The following is a 25,380-nucleotide window of genomic DNA, read 5'->3' on the forward strand; positions in this document are numbered from 1 at the left end:
TTCTTCATTATTATTTCCCACCATTTCTCACTTTGTAAATCTGTTCACCATCTCATTTCAGCGTGTAAAGTGAATGTGTGTGTGTAGATGAGTGTGTGTGTATATCTTCTGATTTGGTTTGGATATTTTTTTTTGCATCATCTCGTTTTCTTCCAATGTGTTTTTTTTTCTTCTTGTATAATAATATTATATATATATATATACAATTACCTAACTATGTACAGTATATATCACATTCTATACAGTGTCAGCGGGTATTTAAATTTCTCTTTTAAATATTTTTTTGTACTTAATCCGCAAAGCCTGCGTTCGCCACCTCGCTTGTGGGCGTAGGAGGTGCTGTTTGGGGCAGCCGTTGTTGCTGCCCGACCGGCGGTCCGCAGTACAGCGAACGGAAGAGTTCAGCGGTAGTCAATGCCGCCGCCGCCGCAGCAGCTGTAGTAGAGGAGGTCGGAGTTGGAAAAGCCGGAGGCGGCTGTGGTGACGATGCACGACACCTACGATGATGATGATGACGACGGCGACACAGACTGCTGCCGACGCCGCATTGGCAGCAGTCCTCCTCCTGGCATTGTCACTTAATGTCCTTTTTCCGTTTCCCTTCTCCCTCAGATACTGCAAACACAAAACAACGAACCATTAGACAAATAGACAACAATAACTTCTTTATACATGAACAACAAAATGAATTCAATTAACAAACTGAGCGAGCTTTGAAATAAATTGATCAAAATCATAAATGCTGCTTTGTATAACATAACTTTATTTTTTTTTTCATTTATTTTTATAAAAACGCATAACAATTTCGATAAAGCGATGATGATGACTTTTGGAAAATATAATCTCTTTTTCGTCATATCTATCGTAATCTCGAAACGGATTTAAAATTTGCATCATCTCTACCAACTGTCTCAGTGCACTGTCCTACACTTTGCAAGAAACTTTGGTATTTGTCGCGTAATTCTATAATTCTATGGGGATCCACTGATTATTTACTTTTAAACTATATTAGTTTTACATTTAAATAAAGTCAATTACAGGCAGTCTCCTACTTACGCGAATTCGATTTACTACGCACGCGGTCGATTTGCCTCTCATGCTTGCTTGCTTCTCAAGTAAGTTTTAGAATGCTTGTGCCATCACACAATTGCTTGGATGTTTCTTGAAAATCAACATGCATAGGAATTAATCAAAATAAATTTGCAAAAATATTATTCTTTGCGATAAACATAAGCACACAAAAATTAAATATAATAATATCGTATTATTCGATTTACAAGAAATATATATTATAACTGCGTAAGTAGGTTACAACCTGCGATACAAACTCATTCATACTTTTTGTGTTCACATTTGTGTTCTTCGCATTTGCATTGAGCCAGTCATGTTTGTGTTTATAATTGCAGAATAGTAGTGATAGTGACAATGTTCTATAAGTAAAGGTGACTTTAGGATAACACTGTATGTCTTGTCGTTATTATTCATTAAAATATTGTTTATTTGATATACTTTTATCAAAGAAAAAATGTGACTAATCATAATCTGTGCCTTCATTGCATAATACTTGGAGTATCAAGTCTAAGGTTTTTAGATTAATATAATAAAGTGCATTATTATAAAAGTATACTACTATTTCTTTTTAGTTTTGTCAATATATTGAATTTTTTTTTGTAAAATTAGTTTATAAATATATTAGTTTGAAAAGATAAATTGTGTCGAGAAAGCTGGTTTTGCAATATTAGTATAGAATTTGTTGTCAAATTGGGACCCACCTGTACTTCGAGTTTTTCTACGGATGATATCGTTGTCGGGGTTACTACTACTCTTGTCCCCTTTGCTCCTCGTATTGACTGCTGCCACCGGTACTGCTCGGATCGACCGTCTCGTACCACTCATAACACTTGGGGAAAAAGGAGGCGCATTTACCGATCCTTTTAACTTCACTTTGGCGGTAGCGTTAGCGCCATTGGTGGAATTGTTGTTACTCTTGCTCCGCACCTTCCCGACAACTTCTATGAGAGGCTCATCGCTATCCGAACTCTCTTCCAGCACTTTTTTTGGATTGACGATGTTCAGAGCTGCAGCGCTAGTCGTTACCGGCGTATTAGTCGTTACTGTCGTCATCATCGTCGTCGTCATCGCTGCACCGCTGGAATTATTTACAACTTTGTTGGTGACGGTGGTTGCGGTGCTTGAATCTAAACATGCTTTAATCAATTCAGTGGTGTTTTCCGAACATTTTCGCGGTTTCTTGTTACTACGTTGATCCACCACATCGATGCCACCATTATTACCAGAGCTGTCCGATTCGAGCCGTTTTCGTTTCGCCGTGGGCGTGCTCTTCGCAGGTTTTGGAGAATTCAACAGTTGCTCCGGGCTATTCAACTTGGACGACGCACGCGTTCGCACCGATCGTGTCGCAGGACTCGGAGAATTTGCTGGCATCTGGTTTTCCGTCGGTATTTCTATAAGCAACTGCTCCAACAGACTCTTCGGGAGGATCGGATTGCATTGATTGATCGAGTTCAATTCATTGTCGGACATGAGGGTCGGACTGTCTGTGCCCCTTTTCTCCGGATTCGAGTATGTATAGAGTGGAGGTGTCACTCTTATAGGAAGTGGTTCTAAATCGTGGTTTTCCAAAGATTTGCTCTTATTTGTAGTTGGTAGAATGCTCACGTCGGGTTGTTTCTGCATCACCATCGACTGCTGCTGCTCCTTAACTGCACCAGCAGCAGCGGCGGCGGCGTTGGAATTGTTTGATGACAAAGATGACGTCGTCTTCGTCGTCGGCTGAGGCGTCAACGAAACGGTACCCTTGCACAGGCTGTCTTGAAGGGCGGATGTTAAAACACAACAATGTTCCAAATTTGATTTGGTGGTGGTGGTCGTCGTATTGTTAGCGGTCCTAGTACTACTGTTTTCGTTGAGGTCATCTTCACTGTGAAGTCCCTCCATTTTGGCTAACTGGGCTTCAATATCGAGTATATCAGGCACTTGATGATGAGTTTTGGTTTTAGATGGTAGCGTGGGATCTGGGATCTCCTCGTGCGGGCTCTGGCTAGCCTGGTTGGGGCTCTTCTCGCTCAAAGCATCCATACTTTCTATACCACTATCTTCTCCCTGTGCACCGGAATTCGGTGATCGATGGTTCGGTGGTTTATCATCGTTCTTTCGGTCAGGCGTGTTACACTTGTCAGGCTCGGGGGGTTTGTCTTTGATCGGTGGGGGATTTGTCAATGTTTGAATTAAGTCCTCCACTTTTGGATCAGTCACTTCCAGTGCATTATTAGGTATGTGAATTAGTTGCTGGACCGTCGTTGTGACCGTCCTGCTGTCTCCTCCATCTTCCATTAACCTTTGTTTAAACTTAGCCTCCATGTCAATTTCCCCTGTAGGTAAGGCAACTAGTTGTTGTTGCTGCTTATTACGCCTGGGACTTATATCCGCTATATTCTTAGAGTAACTTTTAAATCTGTTCAATTCCTTGTTTTTAAAGTTTTCTTTCAGCTTCGCCTTGTCCTTTCTGATCTTATGGCTAGTAGCAATCGACGACATCGTACCCATGTTCGTGGAACCCAACACAGTAGTAGTAGCACTCGCAGCAGAAGTAGTCGACGTCAGAGACAAATCGAAACTATCCTCTGCCGCTGTCTGACTCAGCCGTCGCTTTTTCTCGTCCGATAGAACACCGTTGCTGTCTGTAAATTTTTTATTGTTCCTCGCTAATTCGGAATCACTGCCACGTCGCTCCTTAAGCTTCTCCTTAAAATGTAGATTCACGTAAGCATTTACGTCCTTCGCATCTCCCAGACATACAATTTTCTTAATTTCGTTTACACTCAGTTTGGGTTTTTTCACTTTACGCGATTCGTAATCGCATTCGTCGTCGCCCAGGTCCTTTTTCACTTGTTGCACTTTCCGTACCTTGTCGCTCGCACTAGTTTTTACTTTCTTCTTGTTGTTTATCACTGCATGATTCCGGCCGCGTAACGAGATGTGTAGCGGTGGGACTCTCGGTTCTTCGCCAATGCCGCCACCTAGGGCACCACCACCGCCGCCGGTACTAGATGCACTGATTGTTGACTTTTTCGATTGCTGCGTGTTTATAAAACTAACGTCAACTTTGTACGCGGGACTAACTGGTTCAGACTTTTCCAGCTTTAAACGTAACTTGATTTTCTCAGTTGGTTTCCCTGCAACGCTGGGCGAGTCGCGACCTTTGGCATCCCGATTCCGCCCCTTTATCTTCGAATGTTTACTACTATCACTGTGGCAGCTTCTACTCTCGCTATCACTTTGATCCGTGGTGTCCGGTCTAATCGTGGAATTGGTATCCTCATCTGATAGAGTTGATGGTGATGGTAAACCTAAATTACCAATAGAAAAATACGTCAATATTAGATATTACAGATATACAATTTATTATCAACATACCTGTGAAAACATCCCTGAACTCTTCCTCTTCACTATCACTATTAGACTGCGGTTCCAGTTCACCAGTCAATGGATTAATAAGGTAAACGGTTTTAGATGATTTGTCGTTAAGCAGATCCGGTAAATCCGGCGGACTACCAGCTAAATCCCTTTCTAGCGTCGGCAACAGCTGGTCTAGATCGGCTTTCAGGTCGGTCAGAGATGGCATCAATTCTTGCAGTTGTGGCATCTGCGGCGGTTGCTGCATTTGTTGCTGTTGATAATGCTGTCCAAGCGAATCACCCCATTGTCGTATCGTATTTGGATATGAAGGAGGTGGCAACTGAGTTTGAGGTTGTGGATTGAATATATTGTAAGGCACAGTGGGATTTCTTACGGTCACTATCGGCGTAGATAGTGACGATGTTGTAGATGCAACTTGCGACATGCTATGATTATGATGTCCAACAACTTGTGTAGATGGTGCTTGTTGTTGTTGATGATGATGATGTTGTTGCTGATGCTGCTGAGACTTCTGTTGTTGCTGCTGTGATGGTTGTGGTGGGGGTTGCTCTCGAATAACAAGTTTCTGTTGCTGCTGCTGTTGTTGTGTAGACAAAGTGACATTTGTGATCTGCTGCTGCTGTCGTTGAGGCAAGACATTATAGAGAATCTTGTTATTGGACGCTTGTTGAGTCGAAGGTAACGTCCTAACTTTGTTAGTTGATGTCAACTCGGATTGCAATCGCGTACTCGAAGAAGTTGAAGCGGTCGAATTAATTGATGATGATGTTGATGATGAAGTACCCCCTTCATTTTGAAGAAGATTCACCAGCAGCGGACTGGACAACGTGACCGGCGGATGTTTTCCGGGATAAGGTGGCGGCGGGGTAGAGAAATTAGCAACCGGCGCACTGGCACCGACACCACCGTTTCCATTGCTATGCATTGCTTGGTTCATGCTGGTGAATGGAAATGGTCCCGCGAATGTCTTCGTCGTCGGTGGCGTAACCGCATTACTAGCACTACCCACTGGCACTTTTGGTACTATACTATCCGACGGACATACCACATTTGGTGAACGAAATTGCACTTTTTCCGAAGACGCAGTAATACTTGAGTTACTACTCGCCGTCGCCGTACCGGATGACACAACACTTTCTCCGCCGCTACTGGCACCACCAACCAACAACTGCGACAGACTAGTACTTCCACTCGATCCACTGCCATCTGAAACACAAATAACAGTAGAGGCTGTGTTAACAACAACAAAAACAATGTACATTAAAATTAATGTGCAATGTTGAATGTATCGAACCTTGTTGCCCCGTTCTCAGAACAATCTCTTGCGATTCGGCAGTAGATGAGGTGGCGGCCAACCGCAAGGAGATGACTTGGTCGCCCTCCACCTGCACGCTGAGGATGCCAAGTGCGCGCAGTTGTTGCGATCCATCATTTGCGAGCTGTCTTAGCCGCAACGCCGCCTCCCTCGGAATGGACAGCGTCACGCGCACCGAATTCCAAGGCTCCAGCTTGTGCACTTTAATCGGACCCTCCTCCAAGATACCTTGCAGACTGGCTAAGGTTCGCTCGAATACTCCAGCGAACTCTGGATCATCCAAGTCTCCCTCGCAGGTTACCACCGCTGTTAAGGCGACACCCGCACTATCTGCTGCCATCTGAAAACAAACAAAAAAATAACAAATTTATAATAATAACTACATTATTAACAAATTATCATTATTGATAAATGTGAATCAAATGTGAAACAGTCTTTATCTTTATTTACAAGAAAATTGAAAAGAAAATTTATCGCACTTTTCAAAATCGCCATCATCCACGTATTTTATATTACGAAAATACGTGGCATTTAATAAATATTTCAAATTAATTAAATTGCGGAAAAATGCAATTAATAAAGAGTATCAATAATCAAGTAGAATATCAATAGTAAACAAGAACATAATATAAGGGTTGATTTAATGCAAATTATACTAATTATATTTGATGCAAATGCAAAAAGTGCATTTTTACTTTTGCAATAATACTCAATTTTAAAGTGCCTTAGGTGATTGTCAGTTAGGTTGCTTTAAAATATTCAAATAGTTATAACAGTTCCATTTTTATTTTAATGTTCCAATAATCAACTTATGTGTGATTAATGAGTATTTAACGAGGGGGGTTGTAAAATGTAAACAATTACAATTAGGTTATGTTTAATGGAAAGATAATTAAAAACTGTCAAGCGGATATTTTTTTGGGGGTCAGATGATGATGGTGGGGGTGGTAAATTTCGATGGGGTACGCGATGGTTAATTTGCGGGGAATTGAGATGATGGAAATCTCTATTTGGTGGACGGCGGATTTGTTTGGAGGGGAATCAAAGGATTGCCGAGTGAGCGAGAGAGAGAGAGAGAGAAGAGGAAGGAAAGTTCCAAGATTTTTAGGGCGCGCCGGGGCCGCGGATGGAACGAATCGGGGGATGAGATTGGGGGGATACGACGACGATAATAAACAATGGAACACGGCGACGAAAACGAAGGAAGATTGTCATGGAAAAAGATGGATCTGCGCTCGCAGCCATCTTGTACGGGCCAGACGGGGGAGTGTATTTCCATGTGTTCTATTGTCAAATATTGGACATTTGCAATGAAGCCGATGGGATGCGGATGGTGTGCGGGGACGCGAGATGGACGAGGCGCCGGGACCTTCGCGGATCATCCGCGACCCATTCCCTTTCTGGCGACCCCCGACGCTCTCGCTGCAGTAGATCCAAGAGTCCGGTCGGACGGTTTTTCTTCCACCCGACAGAAATTGATTTGCCTACGGGCTAAGAAACATTACATACCCCATTTTATGTGACACACTTTTAAACGCACAAACAGCCGGCCGCGGATCGCACGGACGACCCAACTCGTCCGAAACTCCACGCGCCGTCCCTAAACACACTCGCCACGCGCTAAAAACACACGGGAAACGCACATAATCTTTTCACAAATAGTTTATACGCTTTCAACAATAACAACTGGACGCCATTGATGTGCGCAAACTGGATGCGCGACTCGCGGCCGCGGCGCATCATGGGTACACGGACTGCCCGCCAAATTCAAAACGCCACCAGATGGACAACGCACACCCATCTATCCAGCGAACGGTCTACCAGCAAACTGCCCCCATATCCTCAAGCACGTTGACGTTTAGTCGGGCCCCCCTTCTTTCGCCAGAATCTGCAGCCACCTACCACCAACCACCCTTTTTGCCACTGTACAACAGAAACTACACTCAAATATTATAATTGCACCAAATAACCTTAAAAGTTAGTTATGTCCACTTGGCCCTCATATACAGAACGATATATGTCTCAGTAACTTTAACTTTACGGTACTGCAACCAATCCTCCTATATACTTTTGCTGCTTCAAATTTTGCCTCGAATTGAAGAGATACACTCTAATCCTAGGAGCACACCTCGCCACTTGAACCAACTACAAATCCTTCTTTTCTCTATCAAAATAAACAAGTTTAACTGAATCTAACCTTTAATATGTCTTTCGCGGTTTCTAAATGAAAATACACTGTACTAACCGCAGCTAATTTCACGCCGTTGGATATCGGCCACGAAAACCAAAATAAAAATTAATTACCCCAAAATATTTTCTTCTTCTTCCACTCTACCGAGAGTAGAAGTCAACAACTTAGCAACTTAGTTCGCACCATTCGCACATGAAGTTACATGTCGCCAGACAAGTCAAATTTCAATTACATATATAGCATAGACTGATTCCGTGTGGCTATAATCGCCTGTATCGCGAAAGGTCGTTGGTTCGATCCTCAAAAATGGTAGAAATATGGCCAAAGAGATTTATATCAATAATAAATTGATATAAATCTCTTTTTTAATCAAAAAAGCATAGACTACAAAAGCTACATGCACTCCGCTGTGCGAGCTAAGTTGCATACTGACACTCTTTTCAGAGTGGAAGGAACAGAACTTTGTTTAATCGTTTAATCCTTCATGAGCCCATTGGAGTGCATTGTATTGTAGCCATTGATTTAGATTCGCTTACATCGAATCTTGATAGCTACCGCACATGTGATTGGCTTCGACAAGACACAGTTAAATATAGAAGCGCTCTCTCAGATGAGAGCTCATTACGAAGAAGAACAGAACTTTTTCTATATAAAATTAATCATTATGTAAATAGCCGAAAGACATCAATTTTTTATACATTAAAGAAAAATCAAAACTCAACCATACAGCGTCTTTGGACCACCCCACTACTCCAAATTGCATCATATTATGAGAATACATTCCAACTGGCCAACAAAACCATTTGAAAACTGTCGGTTCTTTACAGTCTTTACCCTTGCACCCTTTATCTTGCACCTGCTGGAGCAACAAATATTCTATAGCTGTGTCCAAACGGAGAAGGCTACTGAAGATTTTCCACAACACTGGGAGAATAGCTAAAACTAAAAATCTGATAAAATTTAAAAAAGAGCGTCCTTCAGAACCTTTTGTGAGTCATCGAGCTTGTATTCTCCAATATCTTACGAGTGGAAGAAGGTGAGGACGTTCAAAAGTTGTCTCTCGACTTTACTCGAATACAGGAACACTTTCACCCGTCAATCTCTCCAAACATTGATGCTTCGATGTTCGACTTCGCAGAAATGACTGCCGCTTTAAATCACGTCAAAGACTCTGCCTCTGGATCAGAACTGGTCACAGTGACAATGCAGAACAAGGAAGCCTTTTGCAACTGGTCTTTCCCCGCAGTGCCTAGTTTGACTAAAGGAGCCGCCCTTGATCTGATATGTCCGCCACTGCAAGTCTAGTTCTACAAGGTTATTAGAGCTCTTTTATTGGAAAATGTTTGATGTACTTTCAATATAGGTATAGTTTGCCAACTTCAATAGATGCCATTCAAAATCGATCAGACATATACCAATTAATATCCAATTTCATCTTCGCCATTCATACCTCAATACATAACACCCACCTATTCTTCAAGAATTCCACCACATAATACAGATCGTGACCAACGTAATGAGTCGGCAGGTCACAGCTAAATGACAGAGGCTCTTAGAAGAAGAGGAAAGCTGCAGGCGCGAGATTTTTTTACTGAAAATATACAAACTGATAGAAAATGAAAATATTTCATTGTTTCATTTCTTTTTTCTTAACAAACAAAATATATAATATTCTAGAAAATAATCAACATTACTAACTTTTTTTTAATTTAAAACTATTTTATTCATTCTAAGGGGGAGAAATTGATTAACATTTAGTTTGGTTTGCATGAATCAAAGACACCCTTGTTTCTCATCTCATTGAATTCCTTTTCAATATCATAGGTCCTAAAAAAAACAAAATGCAAAGATGATTACATAAAATCACTGCAATCACTATAATAACAATAACTCACTTGTAGAATTCAGCGTATTGGGCTTTACGTGGTTCATTGACCAAATATTTCAGTGCAATGCCAGAGACAATGCTCAGGACAATGGCAGCACCCAAGTTCCTCTTGATTTGTGAGTGCAAGAGTCCACGGAGCACAGGTTTCTTCACATTAGCAACAGAGTCAGCCATCTGAAAATAAAACACAGCTCCTTACAATGAATATAGTTTTATATTGTTTGATATAATCCAAATATAAAGAAAAAAATCAATAACCTATAAGATTATATAACTCTCGATTTTAGTTATAGCAATTACAAAAAATATCAGTGGATGCGTTTGTTAACAATTAATTTAAGTAAATTAGATGTAGTTACTTCGGTTTATTCAGTTTAGACTTACTTTTTTAGAATCGAAGTGGGCTACGGTTATGAAACAAGGTGACAAGTAATGTCAAATTGTGATTGAAGCGTCAAAATGTAGGGTTGGGTAAGGTTTGCGCAAGCGCCGGAAGCAACTACGCTAATCATGTTCGGGAAAATTTTTAATATTACAATTGAAAAATCATTATTATTAGCCGTTTCTTTAGATTTTATTTATAAATTATTTTGGTTTCCTATAAATAGTATATTAATCCATTCAAACTTACAAATGGAGAAAATGTGAACATTTTCCCCATTCGTAAGTTTTATGTTATTATGTGACAACGAACCAAAACAACAACAACAAACAAGAAATGTCATATTTCGTTTTTTACTTTTGTTTAGACAATTTTTTTGTTTGTGTAATTTCTTGCCTAATTAATGTGGCTCTATTTTTCAAACGAAAACTTACAATGTTCGACGAAAACCTCTGTGTAGATGGAAAACCAGTTACCAAGTGCAAATCCCATGCCCATACGAAGGAATCACCTGAATGATATCGTGGAGAAGGCCAAGGACTGTGCCCTCATGCCTGGGGCAGCTATGTGACCGAAGAATATTAATAATCCTGAATCATTAAACTTTGCTCCATTCATTTTGTGTGTTTGCATAAAATAATACGCGCGCACGCGCACTATGTCATATATACAGAGGAACCTCGCTTAACGAGTTTAATCCGTTCCAAAATTTCCGGATTTTTACTCGTATTGGATGTGTACACAAGTTTTAAAAATGATGCAGCAGCGAGTAATCTTCTTATCGTCACTCGTTATGCGAAACGTCACTCGTTAAGCGAGTCATTTTTCTTACAATTTATTTTGATCGTTAAGCAAAATTTTCGTTATGCGAGGTGCTCGTTAAGCGAGGTTCCACTGTATTAATATAATATTTAGGATATTTATTTTTACTAGTAAATTTGTATTATTAACAACTTATTTATAATTATCAACTCATTATGGAAATATTAGTTAAAAATGAACCAAAATATTAGAAATTTAAATATTAGAAATACCGATGTTTCGAAGTATCTATATAGAGTGTAAACTGGTGTAAACGGTTGTTTAACCAACCTGAAGTTGGCTAACAACGACCGTGCCATTTTCGTGGTCTGTCAAAAACATGAAAATCTTCTGCACATAACGCAAAAGCATCGTTGGTGCGTTTTCACATTTTGTTATTGTTTTTGTGGCCATCGAATCCAAGTAATTGCCTTTGCCGAGAACTTGGAGGTTAAAACTGAGCTTGAAATTTCCACTTAGCGAGGCAATGATGGGTTCGAATAAAAGTGATCCGTTGCAACAGCAAGGCAATGGAAGCAGCAGCACCACAAAAAGTAACAACAGTGGAAAAGCTTACGGAAAAATAGTGTTGACATTGAAGAATCAACTGTTGCCTGAGGAGAAATTGGCATCAACACCGTCGCAAATCGATGGTCTTGATGCTGATACTGAAACAGATCTTAGAATCTATGGCTGTGAGCTGATTCAAACTGCAGGGATTTTATTGAAACTTCCCCAGGTACAGATATACCCTATTGCATTACCCTATTATTTTGTTTATATGTATATGTATTCAATTTTTTTGTTTGTAGGTGGCTATGGCTACAGGGCAAGTTTTATTGCAAAGGTTTTATTATTCGAAAAGTTTAGTGAGGCACCCAGTGGAGCACACAGCAATGGCATGTGTCTGTTTAGCCTCTAAGATTGAGGAAGCTCCACGTAGAGCAAGAGATGTTATCAATGTTTTCACCCATATTAGACAAATCAGTTCAAACAAGTAAGTTGACTTTTCTGTACTCTATATCAAGATCAATACAATCTTAATATATACATAAATATGTGTGTATAAATTCTACTTCAAATAAATTTATAACATAAGCAGAGAAATTTACACTATTTTTTTATAATTTGATAAGAAAGTAGAATTGTTTACTTTTTGCAGCAGATATATTGGATTATAATTTTTCTTTAAATCCAATTAATTGCTTGTTCCAATTTCATATACTGGACTTGTTCAATGCAATGCAACTAATTAACTATATAACATTGGAAAGAGTGATATATTTTGTTTTTTTTTGTTAATAGTAAATTTTAAGTTGGGTTTGTGATTCGTTTAAATAGATGATATTATTTAATTTTAATTTATATAGTTGTGTACATATATATCTTCTGTTTAACGATTTCTTGCCCCTCCATAAACTATTTCTTCATGTGTTGTTTATTGCTCCCCCCGTGAAATAATTTTCACTCAATGCTGTGTTGTTGGTTTGCAGAGGCTCCGAGAGGTAAGCCTTAAGAGCTGTGCCTCTGTTTAATGGGCGCCATCAAAAACTCACTGTCTCTCTCTATCTTTCTTTCTCTTTGCTCTGGTTCTTGTACTTATGAGTACAGACTTCCACCATCCACAATGCATTGTGAAGAAGAGAACAACAGAGGGTTGCAATTCTGAACGCATCTGTAGAGTGGATGGTGGTGGGAGCTGGAAGAGATTGTAAAGAGCGACATCAAGTCACCGTCAAGAGAATATGGACTCTGGGGGGAGAAGAAAGTGAGAGCCGGACACAAAAAATATATATATTCAAAATCAGCGTTGCTGAATTCAATCTTTTTTTATTCACTTTTTATTTTTACCTATTATTTTTTTTTACTAAATAGAATCCAAAAACAAAATATGAGCCAATGTTGTATTTTACTATTAATCATTTTAAGACTATGTTTTTTAGGATGCTCTAAATGACCACATCCACATTTTAATCCCTCCCCCATCTTGAGAATTTATTGTCATGGAATGGACCTGCAACACAGGACGTCTTTCCAAAATTCTAAATACAAAACAAAATCAAATTTTTATTTGATGTTGGATGAACTATGGTAATGTAGAAAAAACCCAATTAGAAAAATGGTGGTAAATTTCTCTGGTTAATTTCTCTATATTTCACTTGGAAATGTTCTGGCACAGAATGCACATTAAAAATGAACAAAACTTATTACCACCATTTTTTTAAAAGTAATTATTTACTAGATGATATTTGATATTAATTAATTAATACTTGAAAACATTGTATTTTTTGAATACAAAGTTTTGTTGATTTTTAGTGACGTTTTGTTATCATATAGTTTAGAGCTCGTTATCGATATTTGTAATAATGTATGTCCCCTTGTTTGTTTGATTTTTTCTGTTCTTGATTGATCTACACTTAGACCCATAACGCCAGTAATTTTGGACCAGAATTACATCCAGCTAAAGAATCAGGTGATCAAAGCTGAGAGGAGAGTCCTAAAGGAATTAGGATTTTGTGTGCACATCAAGCATCCTCATAAAGTAAGTATTTATTTATTCATTCTATGAAACTTATATATAGTAGCATTAGCTATGATATGATTTTCAGTTCTGATCACGTTCAAGTTCAGTTCCTGCACGTAAATCATCTGAATATTTTTTTAATAGTAAATAAGTATTAAAAATAAAAATATATTTTGTATCTCCTATAGCTGGTTTTGTAATGCTGGTTTTGATCAATGTAGTAATCCTGAGTGAACCAGATTTTGATCTTACATAATCATCTTCTGATTGATACTATTTTCATATATTTTTTTTTAGATCATAGTTATGTATCTTCAAGTGCTTGCCTTAGAGCAAAATCCAAATCTGATGCAATATTCTTGGAATTACATGAATGACTCACTTAGGACTGACGTTTTTGTTCGATACCAGCCTGAAACTGTAGCTTGTGCTTGCATCTACCTCACCGCTAGGAAATTGAAACTTCCATTGCCCAAAAATCCAAACTGGTACTCGCTGTTTGGAGTTACAGAACCAGATATAAGAGATGTTTGTGTGCGAATTTTACGATTATATAATAGACCCAAGGTATCCATCTTGAGTAGAGCCGAGAGACTCGTTATTAACGTTGATATGTTTTAGCCTAATGTAGATGAATTAGAGAAAAATGTCGATGAACTATGTAAGAAATATCAGGACGCTAAAATTAAAGCCAAAGGAAACTCTGGAAGTAATACGCCAAATAATAATAGTCCTTCGAGTCCGCAGAATGTGCAGAAAACGACTGGCGCTCACAACGCCTGGGGAGGATTTATAAGGTAATTATTTATTTTACTTTATACAAACGGATTTGTTTAAATTATTATTAATATTTAAGTCGATCCGGGAGTCACATAGTTCCCACCATAAATAATGAGAAACGGTCGAGGTCCAGGACTCGATCACCAAGTCATTCACCCGCTTCTAAACATCATAAGAGGTCCAAGAAACATGGTAAATCACGAAGCAGATCTCCGCAGGTTATCAGGAAAAAGGGTCACAAAAGAAGATCTTATTCAAGGTCCAGGTCAACTTCCCCACATAAAACTTCTAGGAAATCGAGGCATGTATTCTATACAATTATCTATATCTTTATTTATTGTTTTTTTTAATATGTCATTGTTTTACAGAGATAAAAGGAAATCGCGTTCGCCTAGTAATGAACGATACATCGACAGGTACGAAAAATACGAGAATAAAGAAAGGTATGAAAGATACGAGAAGGAGCGGTATGATGATAAGGAAAGAAAAGATAAGAAGTACGAGAGGGAGGAAAAAGAGAGGTACAGACGCGGGAAACACAGGGACGAGGACAAAGAGAGGGACCGCAAAGAAGACAGGAGCAAAGATCGAAGAAGATAGGAGCGGTGTGATCGCCATGTAAATAGTAAATAGGTTAACGCAATTCAATTCTCACTGCCACAGGATACCTTCAGTTGATCAATGAAATTTGCCACTCCACAAAAAAGAGTTCCATAAACGACCGACCCACAAAATTAAAGAAAAACAAAAAAAATCTATTTTTATACTCCGTTGTGCATAAAACAAATAATTTATGTAATATTTTCTAACTGAAACAATTGCAAAAAAAAAATATAGGTTAAAAATCATAAACAAGATGTTAATTGTGCTGACATTGTCTTTCATTTATATACAAAATATATTAAAAATTGCATTACCGGTGGGATTTGGAGAGACTAATTGTTAAATGAAAATTGCGACGAAAAACTATGTATGTACCTATATTGTAAGCGAATGTTGAAGAAAAAAAAGGAAACTTAATATAATTTAGTTTGTGGTAAAATTGTTGTAAGCATTTTCTTCTCTTTTTTTTTTGTTACCTAAAAACAAAATGTAAATAATAAGTGGAGATACTAATACTTACGACATTATTATAGGAGAACAATTATCTTATAATTATTTTTGACTATTTTTTATTTGTACAAAAATAATATCTTTGAATGATGTAAATACCGAGACTTAAGTGGATTAAAAAATATGTATTAAAGAAACAAAAATAAAAAGAATTAATTTGTAATTGTTTGAAATGCGCCTTTTTGATCAAGGGTTGGAAGAACAATCGAGTGCTTTGTTCTTTGAATGCACTCTGCAGGTCACGGCCAGCCCAATTTACGTATTTCTTTTGCATATGCAAAATTAATTTTAATATCATTAAGCGAAGACTTTAAATGTGACCACCCTCGCCGATGTCTCATTCGTGGGTTGCCTCTTTTCCTAAGCAAAACGCGGTGAGTAATTTTTATGTCCAATTGAAAAAATTATATATTTTATTATTATTATTATTGTAGAATATGGGCTTAATCGAAATGACCGATGAAGTTAGACAGAGATCGATTTTGGCTGGTCAAAAATTGATCAATGCTGCTCCTGGCGAAGAAATTGTTATTTCAGGTAAAATAAGAAGTTGATAACAAAGTCAAGGTAAGTCTACTTTACTATATTTGTTCTCGGTGCAGGAGTTTCGGGAAGTTTCCCGGATTCGGATGATGTACGTGAATTCGCTTCGAATCTGTACGGAAAGGTGGATCTAGTATCAGGCGACTTCCGTCGTTGGGATGCGACGCATCCGGAGATTCCGCAGCGCACCGGAAAAATTAACAATGTCGAAAAATTCGATGCGGCTTTCTTTGGTATTTGATGATTCGCATTAAAATATATGTTCGAACATTAAATTTAAATATATTCAATAAGGTGTTCATCCGAAGCAGGCGAACGCAATGGATCCGATGTGTCGTATTTTGTTGGAGAAAACGATCGAAGCGGTCATGGATGCCGGAATGAATCCCAAAGAATTGGAAGGAACAAACACCGGCGTTTTCATCGGCGCCTGCTTTTCAGAATCAGAGAAATCGTTATTCTACGATTTGCACATCCCCCAAAGTTACGGAATAATGGGGTAAAATTTACATAGTAATTTAACACTGTACAATTTGGTTTTATTTCTTATGACTTTGGTAGTTGCACGAGATCTATGTTGGCGCAAAGAATAAGCTATTGGCTAAAATTGAAAGGTCCATCTTACCTATCGGATACGGCTTGCAGCAGTTCATTGTTTTCTTTCGAGCGCGCTTACAGATCTCTGAGGGAAGGTAAATGTTCTACCGCTATCGTCGGAGGATGTAATCTTTGTTTGCATCCACTCGTATCTTTACAATTCGCCAGGTGATGAATAACAAATTAACTTGAAAAATGCGTTACTTAATTTGAATTACTTTAGATTGGGCGTTCTGAGTCCGGACGGAGCTTGCAAATCGTTCGATGAATCTGCCAATGGATATGCCCGATCCGAAGGAATTTGTGCAATCGTCTTGCAAAAGTCCATAGACGCCAAAAGAATTTACGCTGAAGTAATTTACCAACAAATTTATAGAATAAATTCGATTTTGTGTTGTTCTTAGGTGCTTCACAGCAAGACTAATTGCGATGGATTTAAAGAACAAGGAATTACCTATCCTTCCGGTAAAGTCCAGCGTGTTCTTCTGGACGAATTTTACGAGGAGTGCGGTGTTCCGCCATCCAGTTTGAGTTACGTGGAAGCGCACGGAACGGGGACGAAAGTTGGAGATCCTGAAGAATTGGGAACTTTGGATGTAGTCTTCTGCAAGGATCGTACAACTCCGTTATTAATTGGTTCAGTAAAATCCAATATAGGTCACAACGAGCCGTCGTCCGGTTTATGCAGCGTTATTAAAGTTATCATAGGAATGGAGAACGATATGATTCCTCCCAATATAAACTACAAAACTCCTAGATCTGGAATCGCCGCGTTTTCTGAGGGTCGTCTGAAAGTTGTTGCAGATAAAACGCCGGTACCTGAAGGAAACGGTCTATTCGGTATCAACAGCTTCGGTTTTGGCGGTGCCAACAGCCATCTTCTGTTGCGAAGAAATTGCAAATTGAGTAACGATAAAATCAAAGATTCCACGCCGCGTTTGGTCTGTATTGGCGGGAGGAGCGAAAAGATAGTCAACAACTTCTTTGACGAATTGAACAAAATCAAATTAAATGCGGATTTCATCGGTTTACTGCAAGAATCCTTCAAGTAAGCTTTATCCAAATCGTATTATTTTATCGAGTAACGTCGTGATTTACAGATATCAAATAGCTGGGTATTTGTTCCGTGGTTATGCCATCATAACTGACGAAGGAATCCAACAAAAATGTTTGACGTATTACGATGGCGCTCCAACAGCTGTAAAATGTAAATTCGCCTCAGCGAACGGTATTTTTCGAATTGACGAACTTTTACAATTTCCAATTTTTGCGCAGTTTGTTCAAAAGTATATAATTGATTTGTTGCACAAATATTCAGCATTCTATGTATTTATTTTTACAGGTGCCAAAACGAGATTGTTTCGAACAAATTTCCGTTTCAGTTGGAGAAAATTTTGTACGCTTTCAACGAAAATGATAAAGTGCACACCGTTCTCACTTCAGTTATAATTCAACTCGGAATCTACGAATTATTTAAAGCAATCAATTTAGGTTTGCATTCAGTTATTGGAAACGGTTTGGGTAAATTAACGCAAATGTACGTTTTGAATAAGATGAGTCTGCAACAAACGCTCTTAACTGCGTATTACATTGCAAAATCTTCAAAAAACACAGGTAATTTAATTGGTGTTAATCAATGTCTGCATTATAAAAAAATATATTATTCCAGATACATTTGCGCCTAATTTGCTGATTCCTATTCTTGGTGAGGATTTGACTGAGAAATTATCTCAAGAGATCTTTAACGGCATTTCTTCGAATAATCAACATTTGTTCGAGTTTCAAATCGAAAACGATGTAATCTACGGAAATTCATCAATCTCTGGAATTTTAGAAGCGCTTGGAAGGTTTGCTATATATAGTTTATTTTGAGAGATTTTTTTGATTTTTTTTTTAAAGTGTGTATAATCGAGGTGCTAACTTCAATGCTGCAAAATTGTACTCAAGAATCGAATGGCCAGTTGCCAGAGGAACACCGATGATTTCACCTCTCATACATTGGGACCATTCTAAAGATTGGTTCGTTACTGTGTACAAAGCTAAAGACCGTACAAAGACGGGACACAGAAACATCGAGGTATTCATTAATTCGATTCTTATATTATTCTTCATAATAATTGTTAATCAATTGCGAACAGGTCGGTTTGAATGATGACACGTGGCAATTTATCAAAGGACACGTCATCGACGGTCGTCTTCTGTTCCCTGCTACTGGTTACCTAAACTTAGTTTGGGAAACGCTATCTATGATGACTGGGAAAATCACTTCAGATATGAACGTAATTTTTACGGATGTTAAATTCATAAGGGCATGCCAAATACCGAACAGGGGGAAATTGATTTTCCTTATAATTATTCAGAAAGGCAGTGGAAACTTCGAAGTGCGTTGTTTTTTTTTAATTTTCTGATATTTTTTTAATTAATTATATAATTTTCAAGATTGTCGAAGGAGGTTCGGTCGTGGTAACAGGAAGAATCGTGGAAGGAAACGAAAATGAAGATTGGAATAAATTGGCAACCACTATGGACAATTCTAACGAAATAAAATTATCCCACAGAGATATTTACAAAGAACTCAGATTGCGCGGTTATAACTACAAGTATATGTCTTAATGCTCATTACTAAGAAGACTTTGAGTTATGTAAACTTTTTCCAGAGGCGAATTTCGAGCTTTGCAAGAATGCAATTTAGATGCATCGATCGGATCTATCATTTGGACAGGAAATTGGATCACGTTCATGGACAATATGATGCAAATGCAGATCTTGCAAGAGGATACAAGAATCTTGTATGTGCCTACTAAAATTGATTTCGTTCAAGTGGATGGAAAGAAGCACATCAGTTACGCACATATGTTTAAAAAGGATAAATGCGTGGTTCCTGTTTACCTTTACAAAGATCTCAACATAATAAGGTGCTCAAAGATATTTAATTAATTAGTTTAATTATATATTGGTTGAATTTAGGTCAGGAGCAATTGAAATTCGCGGATTGTCGGCAAGTGGTATTGCGCGAAGAAAGCAAGCCGAACCCGTTTTGGAAAATTACCGTTTTGTGTCGAACGAAGTTGAGATGGATTTGAAAGATTCTGTGCGGATTGCCGTTCAATTAGCTTTAGAAAATAAATACACGATTAAGGTGAAAGTGGTGGAAAATTGCGACCAGAAAATAGTACCGATAAGTCCGATTATATTATCCACTTTGCGCGATCAACCGTTGATTCAACCCGAAATCTTTCTAACGAATTGCGTCGAGGATTTCGAAGAGGGCATAAACATCGATGACAGAGTATTCGGTTCCGAACTTGACTGTTACTTGGTTGTAGCGAACAATGCCTTGCAAAAATCAAAGGTTTGGAGAATTGCGATTTATCTAACATCAAAATGTTTTTTGATTTTCAAATAATTTTAGTTAATGAAAACTGCTTTGAAGATGCTTCTTCCAACCGGTTTCATAATTTCTCGTGAATCTCTCGCAAATAAAATCGATTCAATTCCGGATGGACTTTCGGTAATTGCCATTTACACAACACCGTTCGAACGTCTAGTGCTGATGAAGCAATCTAAAATATGGTCTTACCAGCATTGCATAAACGTCGATGATGATTTGGAGTGGTTGAGCAAAGTGCAGATGTGCTTGAAATTAGATCAAAACATTGTTTTGGTTTCGGAAGATGCAAGAAGCGGTATTTTGGGCATGGTGAATTGCTTGAGACGTGAACCCGGTATGGAGGATAGAGTCCGTTGTGTTTTCATGATGAGCGGTAAAGTTAATTACCAGGAACAACTAAAGAAAGGTTTGGGTATTAACGTTTGGAAAGATAATAGTTGGGGTACGTACAAGCATTTTGCACTCGAAGAAACCAATTATGTTTGTCACGAACATTGCTTTGTTAATGTCTTGGTGAGAGGCGATTTGAGTAGTTTAAGATGGATCGAAGGACCGTTGGAAAGTGGCATGGAACTTGAACCGGATCAACTTTTAGTTCACGTAAGAAAAAATGACGATTTATAGATTATTAAAATTTGAAGATTGCACTTGTAGAATTATTGTTGCGCTATTAATTTTCGCGACATTATGACGGCTACCGGTCGCATCCAAAATGATGTGATTACAAGAAACCGCTTGGAGCAGGAATGTGTGCAAGGATTCGAATTTTCCGGGGTTGATTCTAAGTGCGAAATCGATAATTTCAAATTATACATTTATAGTTTTAATGCATTTCTTTTAGTGGACGGAGAGTTATGGGAATGGTTCCATTCAATGCTTTATCAACTTTAATTGCTGCCGATGTTCATTTGATTTGGACTATTCCGGATCGGTGGAGTTTCGAGGATGCTGTCACCGTACCAACTGTTTATGGAACTGTCATCTACGCATTTCTAATGGTAAATTATCTCCATGACTATAATTAAAAATAATTGATGTTATTCTAGAGAGCTAGATTAAGGAGAGGACAAAGCGTTCTAATCCATTCCGGCTCCGGAGGCGTCGGGATGGCAGCAATAAACCTTTGCCTTGCATGGGATTGCGATATATTCGTAACAGTTGGCACTCAGAAGAAGAGAGATTTTATACGAAAGAACTTCCCGCAAATAAGCGACGATCACATCGGTTGCTCCAGAGACACAACTTTTGAGCAGATGGTGTTTAAAGGCACCAAAGGAAGAGGAGTCGATTTAGTGCTTAACTCGTTAGCTGATGAAAAATTAAGCGCTTCGGTGAGATGCTTGGCGCCGGGTGGGCAATTCTTGGAAATTGGGAAATTTGATTTAGTGAATAATACGAGATTATCCGAATCCGTCGTCGCTAAAGGATGTAGTTTTCATGGAATTATGCTGGACGCGCTTTTCATTTCGTCATCGCAAATAAAGGCAACCCTTTCCAATTTGTTAGCGAAGGGCATCGACGACGGATGGATAAAAGCTCTACCGCACACAATATTCAGTTCGTGCGAAATAGAAGCTGCTTTTAGGTACATGTCCACGGGAAAGCATACGGGCAAAGTGCTTATTAAAATCAGGGATGATTTAAAGCAAAACAGATTTATGGCTACACCTAGGTATTCCTGCAATCCGGACTACAGCTACGTGATAATCGGTGGACTCGGAGGAATCGGATTGGAATTAGCCGATTGGCTGGTGCTCAGAGGAGCAAGGAAACTTGTGTTATCATCAAGAAATGGACCGAAGACGGGATATCAAGCATTGAGAATTAGGATATGGAAGAGTTACGGCGTCAGCGTTATTACATCTACCGAAAATGTATCGAACGAAATGGGAGTTGCAAGATTATTAGAAGAATCGAATCATTTGGGTCCGGTTGGGGCAATATTCAATTTGGCCGTGTGCTTGAATGATGCTTTAATTGAAAACCAAAGCGAAGATTCGTTCATCGCAGCTGAAATGCCCAAAGGAACGGTGACAAAGTATATGGACGTGATGAGCAGAAAATTGTGTCCGAAGCTGCACGATTTCGTCGTGTTCTCTTCGGTGACTTGCGGTCGTGGAAATGCCGGTCAAACGAATTACGGATGGGCGAATTCTATTATGGAAAGGATATGCGAAGAGAGACGCAAATCCGGGTATCCTGCTTTGGCCATCCAGTGGGGCGCCATAGGGGATGTTGGAGTGATTGCGGAGAAACAGGAATCTAACCAGGAAATCGTCATATGCGGAACGCTGCAGCAGAAAATCTCCAGCTGTCTAGAAGTTCTGGATAGATTGATGAGGAGTCGTGCGACAATCGTGGAAAGCATGGTCGTCGCAGAGAAGTGTAGCAGTGCTTCCGGTGCCGACAATATTGTAGATAATGTAGTTAACATCATGGGCATAAGAGATTTGAAAACGGTTAGTCTTCATTCGACGCTACCGGAACTCGGGATGGATTCGATGATGGCCGTCGAAATCAAGCAGACTCTGGAGAGGGAGTACGACGTGATTCTGGCGCCTCAGGATATTCGAAGCATGACCTTTGCACGGTAATTATTTGTGGGTGAGATGAACGAGTACGAGTACTTGAATTTTGTTTGCAGTTTGAAGGAGATTGCAATGGAAAAGACTTGCGAGGGCACGTTGAGCGAAGTAACGCACAGGGTCAATCTTCTGTTGCGTTTCATACCGGATGAAGAGAACAATAAAATACCACTGGTCACTCTTCCCAGCGAGTCCGCATTATATGGAACAGTGTTCATGTTGCCCGGCATCGAAGGAATGTGTTCAATATATGAACCTATGGCCAGATTACTGAATGCCAAAACGTATGGTCTGCAATTTAGCTATCAAGGCAATAACAACACTATTCAAGATATTGCACAGTCATTAATACCTGTACGTATTAAGTATATTTTTTTACTTTAAATCGGACAATTTGAACTATGTTCAAGTTTTTTTTTTCATCTAGTTTTGTTCAGTTATTGTATAGCTTCATTTTCAGATCATGAAAGAGCAATTAAAGCCAAACGAGCCGTTCACTGTGATTGCTTATAGTCTTGGGGGCGTCGTCGCTTTAGAAATAATTTCGATATTGGAAAAGACGCATCAGGTGAATTTGATTCTGTTGGACGGGTCACCTGCTTTTATGAAGTACATTATTGAACAGAATATGATAATTACACCGGACTCTGAGTTTGAAACTAGCCTCATTTGCATCCTTTTATCGGTATACTTACCAGTAGATAAGATCGCTGAAGTTCGCGTAAGTATACATCGTTTTATTTCAAATCAACATGTTTATTCTTTTTGCTATTCTTAGAATGAATTATTAAAATGCAAAGATTTTGCGGCGAGAGTTCAACTTGCAGTGGATATAACGCCGAAGGGATTGCCGCACACCAAAAAATATCTAAAGTCCGTTTGCATTGCTTCTTACGCGAGGTTGAAAGCCGTTTACAATTACAAAACGTCTTTTGATAAACTGATCACTCCGGTTACGTTGTTCAGACCCACCAATTCCGTCGATTTTGACATAGCCAAAGATTACGGATTGAGCAAACACATTGCTGAAAACGTCAAGGTGGAATTCTTCAAAGGCGATCACGCATCTATCCTGGAAAACGTCGATATGGTAAAGGCAATAAACTCTATACTGGAATTTGGTTTGAAAACCGAGAATGTTGTGTTGGGTAAAGATGGAGATGGGATGGAGAGCGACGAGTTTAGAATGGCTAAGCAAACGATCGCATAATTAAATTATTGTTAACTATCTTGTTTATTCTTTGTTTGTTTGTTTAAGTGGGAATAAAGACTTCTATCTATCTACTTTTTTAGTTTGGAATTTGATTACGTATTTATATTTTATTTAGTGGATTTTTAACAGGATCGAAGAGCGATAAAAAATTGGAGCGCATTTTCACGTTGGTCACGTATTGTGAATTTTTATGTGCGAATTTCCTGTTCGTCGCTTGCTCCCTGCGGTCTTTCTTTTCTCGTTTAACACCGGTATAATTGACGCACTGTTTGGCGACAATCTTTTGAACGGTTCTAAGTTCTTGCAGCGTTTTCTTAATGTGCATCAATTGACCTTCAAAGTCCGATCTCTTTAATGACGGAGCTTCAGTTTTTCTAGCGCACATCTGAGTATAGATGTTCCATGTGCAAAGCTTTACACCATCGATTTCGGCCTGCTTCATCTGCGTGCGTTCTTTGATTGCAGCAACAATATTTTCCCATCGCAAAGAACAATCCTTGGCGCTGTCGTGTCTGCAAATTAGATCCACAACTTTGCTGTTCATCTCGATCAAAGCTTGACTCTTCCTCTCGATCATTTTCACCTAAACACTCAATTGATCATTGTATTATCAGCTTTTTAAGTTACAAATTACCAATCGACTTTTCGCGTTATCCAATTCGTCCATTTCGATTAATCGCTTCAATCTGATAACTTCTTTCGCTTCTTTTAAAGACTCGTATCTTTTTATAATATCATTTACACCATGAAATAATTCCCCAGGTATATTAGAAACTCCTACTAAGTAGTCCTAGAAAGCGACAAATGTATTTACATCTTAAACAATTAAGCAACAATACTTCATAAATTCTATAATCCTTAATTTTAGCCTCGAACTGTCCCTTGGTTTTTGCTAAACAGGCGCACATTTCTTCCGTCTCTTTGATCATTTGCGTTCTCTTCTCCTGCATCTCTTTCTCTTCGATTATCTTTTTCGCAGCTCGTATCCTTTTATCCTCATTTTCGCGTACAAACTACCAATAAAAGCGTAAATTCAATTAAATCAAGCATGAAACTAAAATTACGTACACTATGAAATTTTAAAAAACTTCGTCTCAAGTCCAATTGCTTCTTTGTAAGTTCAGCCCACATTGAGTCATTAGCCGCATATCGTTCCTTTGCTTCTAAACGAGTTTTTTTCAGGTTCTCTTCGGCTTCGCGAAGTTCCCTCTTTACCGTAACAACATCTACATCTATTGTATGTCTGGCTTTATCCCAATCCGGGAAAATTCTGTGTACAAATAAAAAATGAACATGTATGAACTCTGTATATGTTCTATGTATAAGTTATACTTAGTTGCTTTTGTTAGAAGCTGAGATTCTCTGTAATCGAATTCCCCTTTATCCGGTCTCCTGGTTGGAAATTTTAATTGTAAAATCGGTTTGGATTGTTTTATCTTTTGCACATTCATCTTGAGCGAAACAAGTGTAAAAATTAGTAGACAAATTGATAAAACAAGAAAGAAGTTAACTTCTGAACGTTTTTGACGATAGTCAAAATTATAAAACTCTCCATGGTTACGCGTTATAGATCAAATAAAAAAAAATGTATCCCGTATATATATACCCCATATACTA

The 25,380-nt window shown here is 38.6% G+C and overlaps 5 protein-coding genes across 7 annotated transcripts; 2 read left to right on the forward strand and 3 right to left on the reverse strand.

Annotated features, from left to right (window-relative positions):
* Positions 1–140: 140 nt before the first annotated feature.
* LOC108558972 (serine-rich adhesin for platelets) lies at positions 141–8,017 on the reverse strand. Of its 2 annotated transcripts, XR_001890921.1 has the most exons (6): positions 7,265–8,017; positions 5,735–6,095; positions 4,438–5,646; positions 1,773–4,370; positions 1,057–1,161; positions 141–615 (listed from the first exon to the last, which is right to left on the reverse strand). XR_001890921.1 is itself a non-coding variant. In XM_017916078.1 (5 exons), the coding sequence occupies exons 2-5, from the start codon at positions 6,093–6,095 to the stop codon at positions 575–577; spliced, it is 4,209 nt and encodes a 1,402-aa protein (XP_017771567.1). In that variant the 5' UTR covers positions 7,265–8,016; the 3' UTR covers positions 141–574. The 2 variants fall into 2 exon arrangements, 1 of the variants encoding a protein (XP_017771567.1); XM_017916078.1 differs by lacking the exon at positions 1,057–1,161 and having other exon boundaries at positions 7,265–8,016.
* Positions 8,018–9,640: 1,623 nt separating this feature from the next.
* Positions 9,641–10,324, reverse strand: LOC108558973 (cytochrome c oxidase subunit 6C-1). Of its 2 annotated transcripts, none has more exons than XM_017916079.1 (3): positions 10,219–10,324; positions 9,842–10,008; positions 9,641–9,773 (listed from the first exon to the last, which is right to left on the reverse strand). In XM_017916079.1, the coding sequence occupies exons 2-3, from the start codon at positions 10,006–10,008 to the stop codon at positions 9,701–9,703; spliced, it is 240 nt and encodes a 79-aa protein (XP_017771568.1). In that variant the 5' UTR covers positions 10,219–10,324; the 3' UTR covers positions 9,641–9,700. The 2 variants fall into 2 exon arrangements, with proteins under 2 accessions (XP_017771568.1, XP_017771570.1); XM_017916081.1 differs by having other exon boundaries at positions 9,645–9,773; positions 9,842–10,028; positions 10,219–10,268.
* Positions 10,325–11,328: 1,004 nt separating this feature from the next.
* LOC108558975 (cyclin-L1) lies at positions 11,329–14,946 on the forward strand. Its single transcript, XM_017916083.1, has 7 exons — positions 11,329–11,756; positions 11,830–12,014; positions 13,439–13,559; positions 13,839–14,108; positions 14,163–14,338; positions 14,398–14,622; positions 14,690–14,946. The coding sequence occupies exons 1-7, from the start codon at positions 11,505–11,507 to the stop codon at positions 14,919–14,921; spliced, it is 1,461 nt and encodes a 486-aa protein (XP_017771572.1). The 5' UTR covers positions 11,329–11,504; the 3' UTR covers positions 14,922–14,946.
* A 94-nt stretch (positions 14,947–15,040) lies between these two features.
* On the forward strand, positions 15,041–23,826 carry LOC108558974 (fatty acid synthase-like). The gene is made up of 22 exons (XM_017916082.1): positions 15,041–15,808; positions 15,869–15,971; positions 16,037–16,210; positions 16,272–16,476; positions 16,539–16,742; positions 16,798–16,927; positions 16,979–17,622; positions 17,675–17,860; positions 17,917–18,188; positions 18,244–18,421; positions 18,474–18,651; positions 18,713–18,955; positions 19,014–19,174; positions 19,232–19,489; positions 19,542–19,926; positions 19,987–20,565; positions 20,620–20,750; positions 20,807–20,963; positions 21,012–22,555; positions 22,610–22,904; positions 23,011–23,271; positions 23,329–23,826. The coding sequence occupies exons 1-22, from the start codon at positions 15,767–15,769 to the stop codon at positions 23,758–23,760; spliced, it is 6,762 nt and encodes a 2,253-aa protein (XP_017771571.1). The 5' UTR covers positions 15,041–15,766; the 3' UTR covers positions 23,761–23,826.
* LOC108558976 (coiled-coil domain-containing protein 42A-like) lies at positions 23,786–24,939 on the reverse strand. The gene is made up of 4 exons (XM_017916084.1): positions 24,832–24,939; positions 24,603–24,776; positions 24,398–24,553; positions 23,786–24,346 (listed from the first exon to the last, which is right to left on the reverse strand). The coding sequence occupies exons 1-4, from the start codon at positions 24,892–24,894 to the stop codon at positions 23,864–23,866; spliced, it is 876 nt and encodes a 291-aa protein (XP_017771573.1). The 5' UTR covers positions 24,895–24,939; the 3' UTR covers positions 23,786–23,863.
* Positions 24,940–25,380: the final 441 nt, after the last annotated feature.

The sequence above is a fragment of the Nicrophorus vespilloides genome, unplaced genomic scaffold (assembly GCF_001412225.1).
Source record: "Nicrophorus vespilloides isolate i.1.1-1 unplaced genomic scaffold, Nicve_v1.0, whole genome shotgun sequence".
Classification (NCBI taxonomy): Eukaryota; Metazoa; Arthropoda; class Insecta; order Coleoptera; family Silphidae; genus Nicrophorus; species Nicrophorus vespilloides.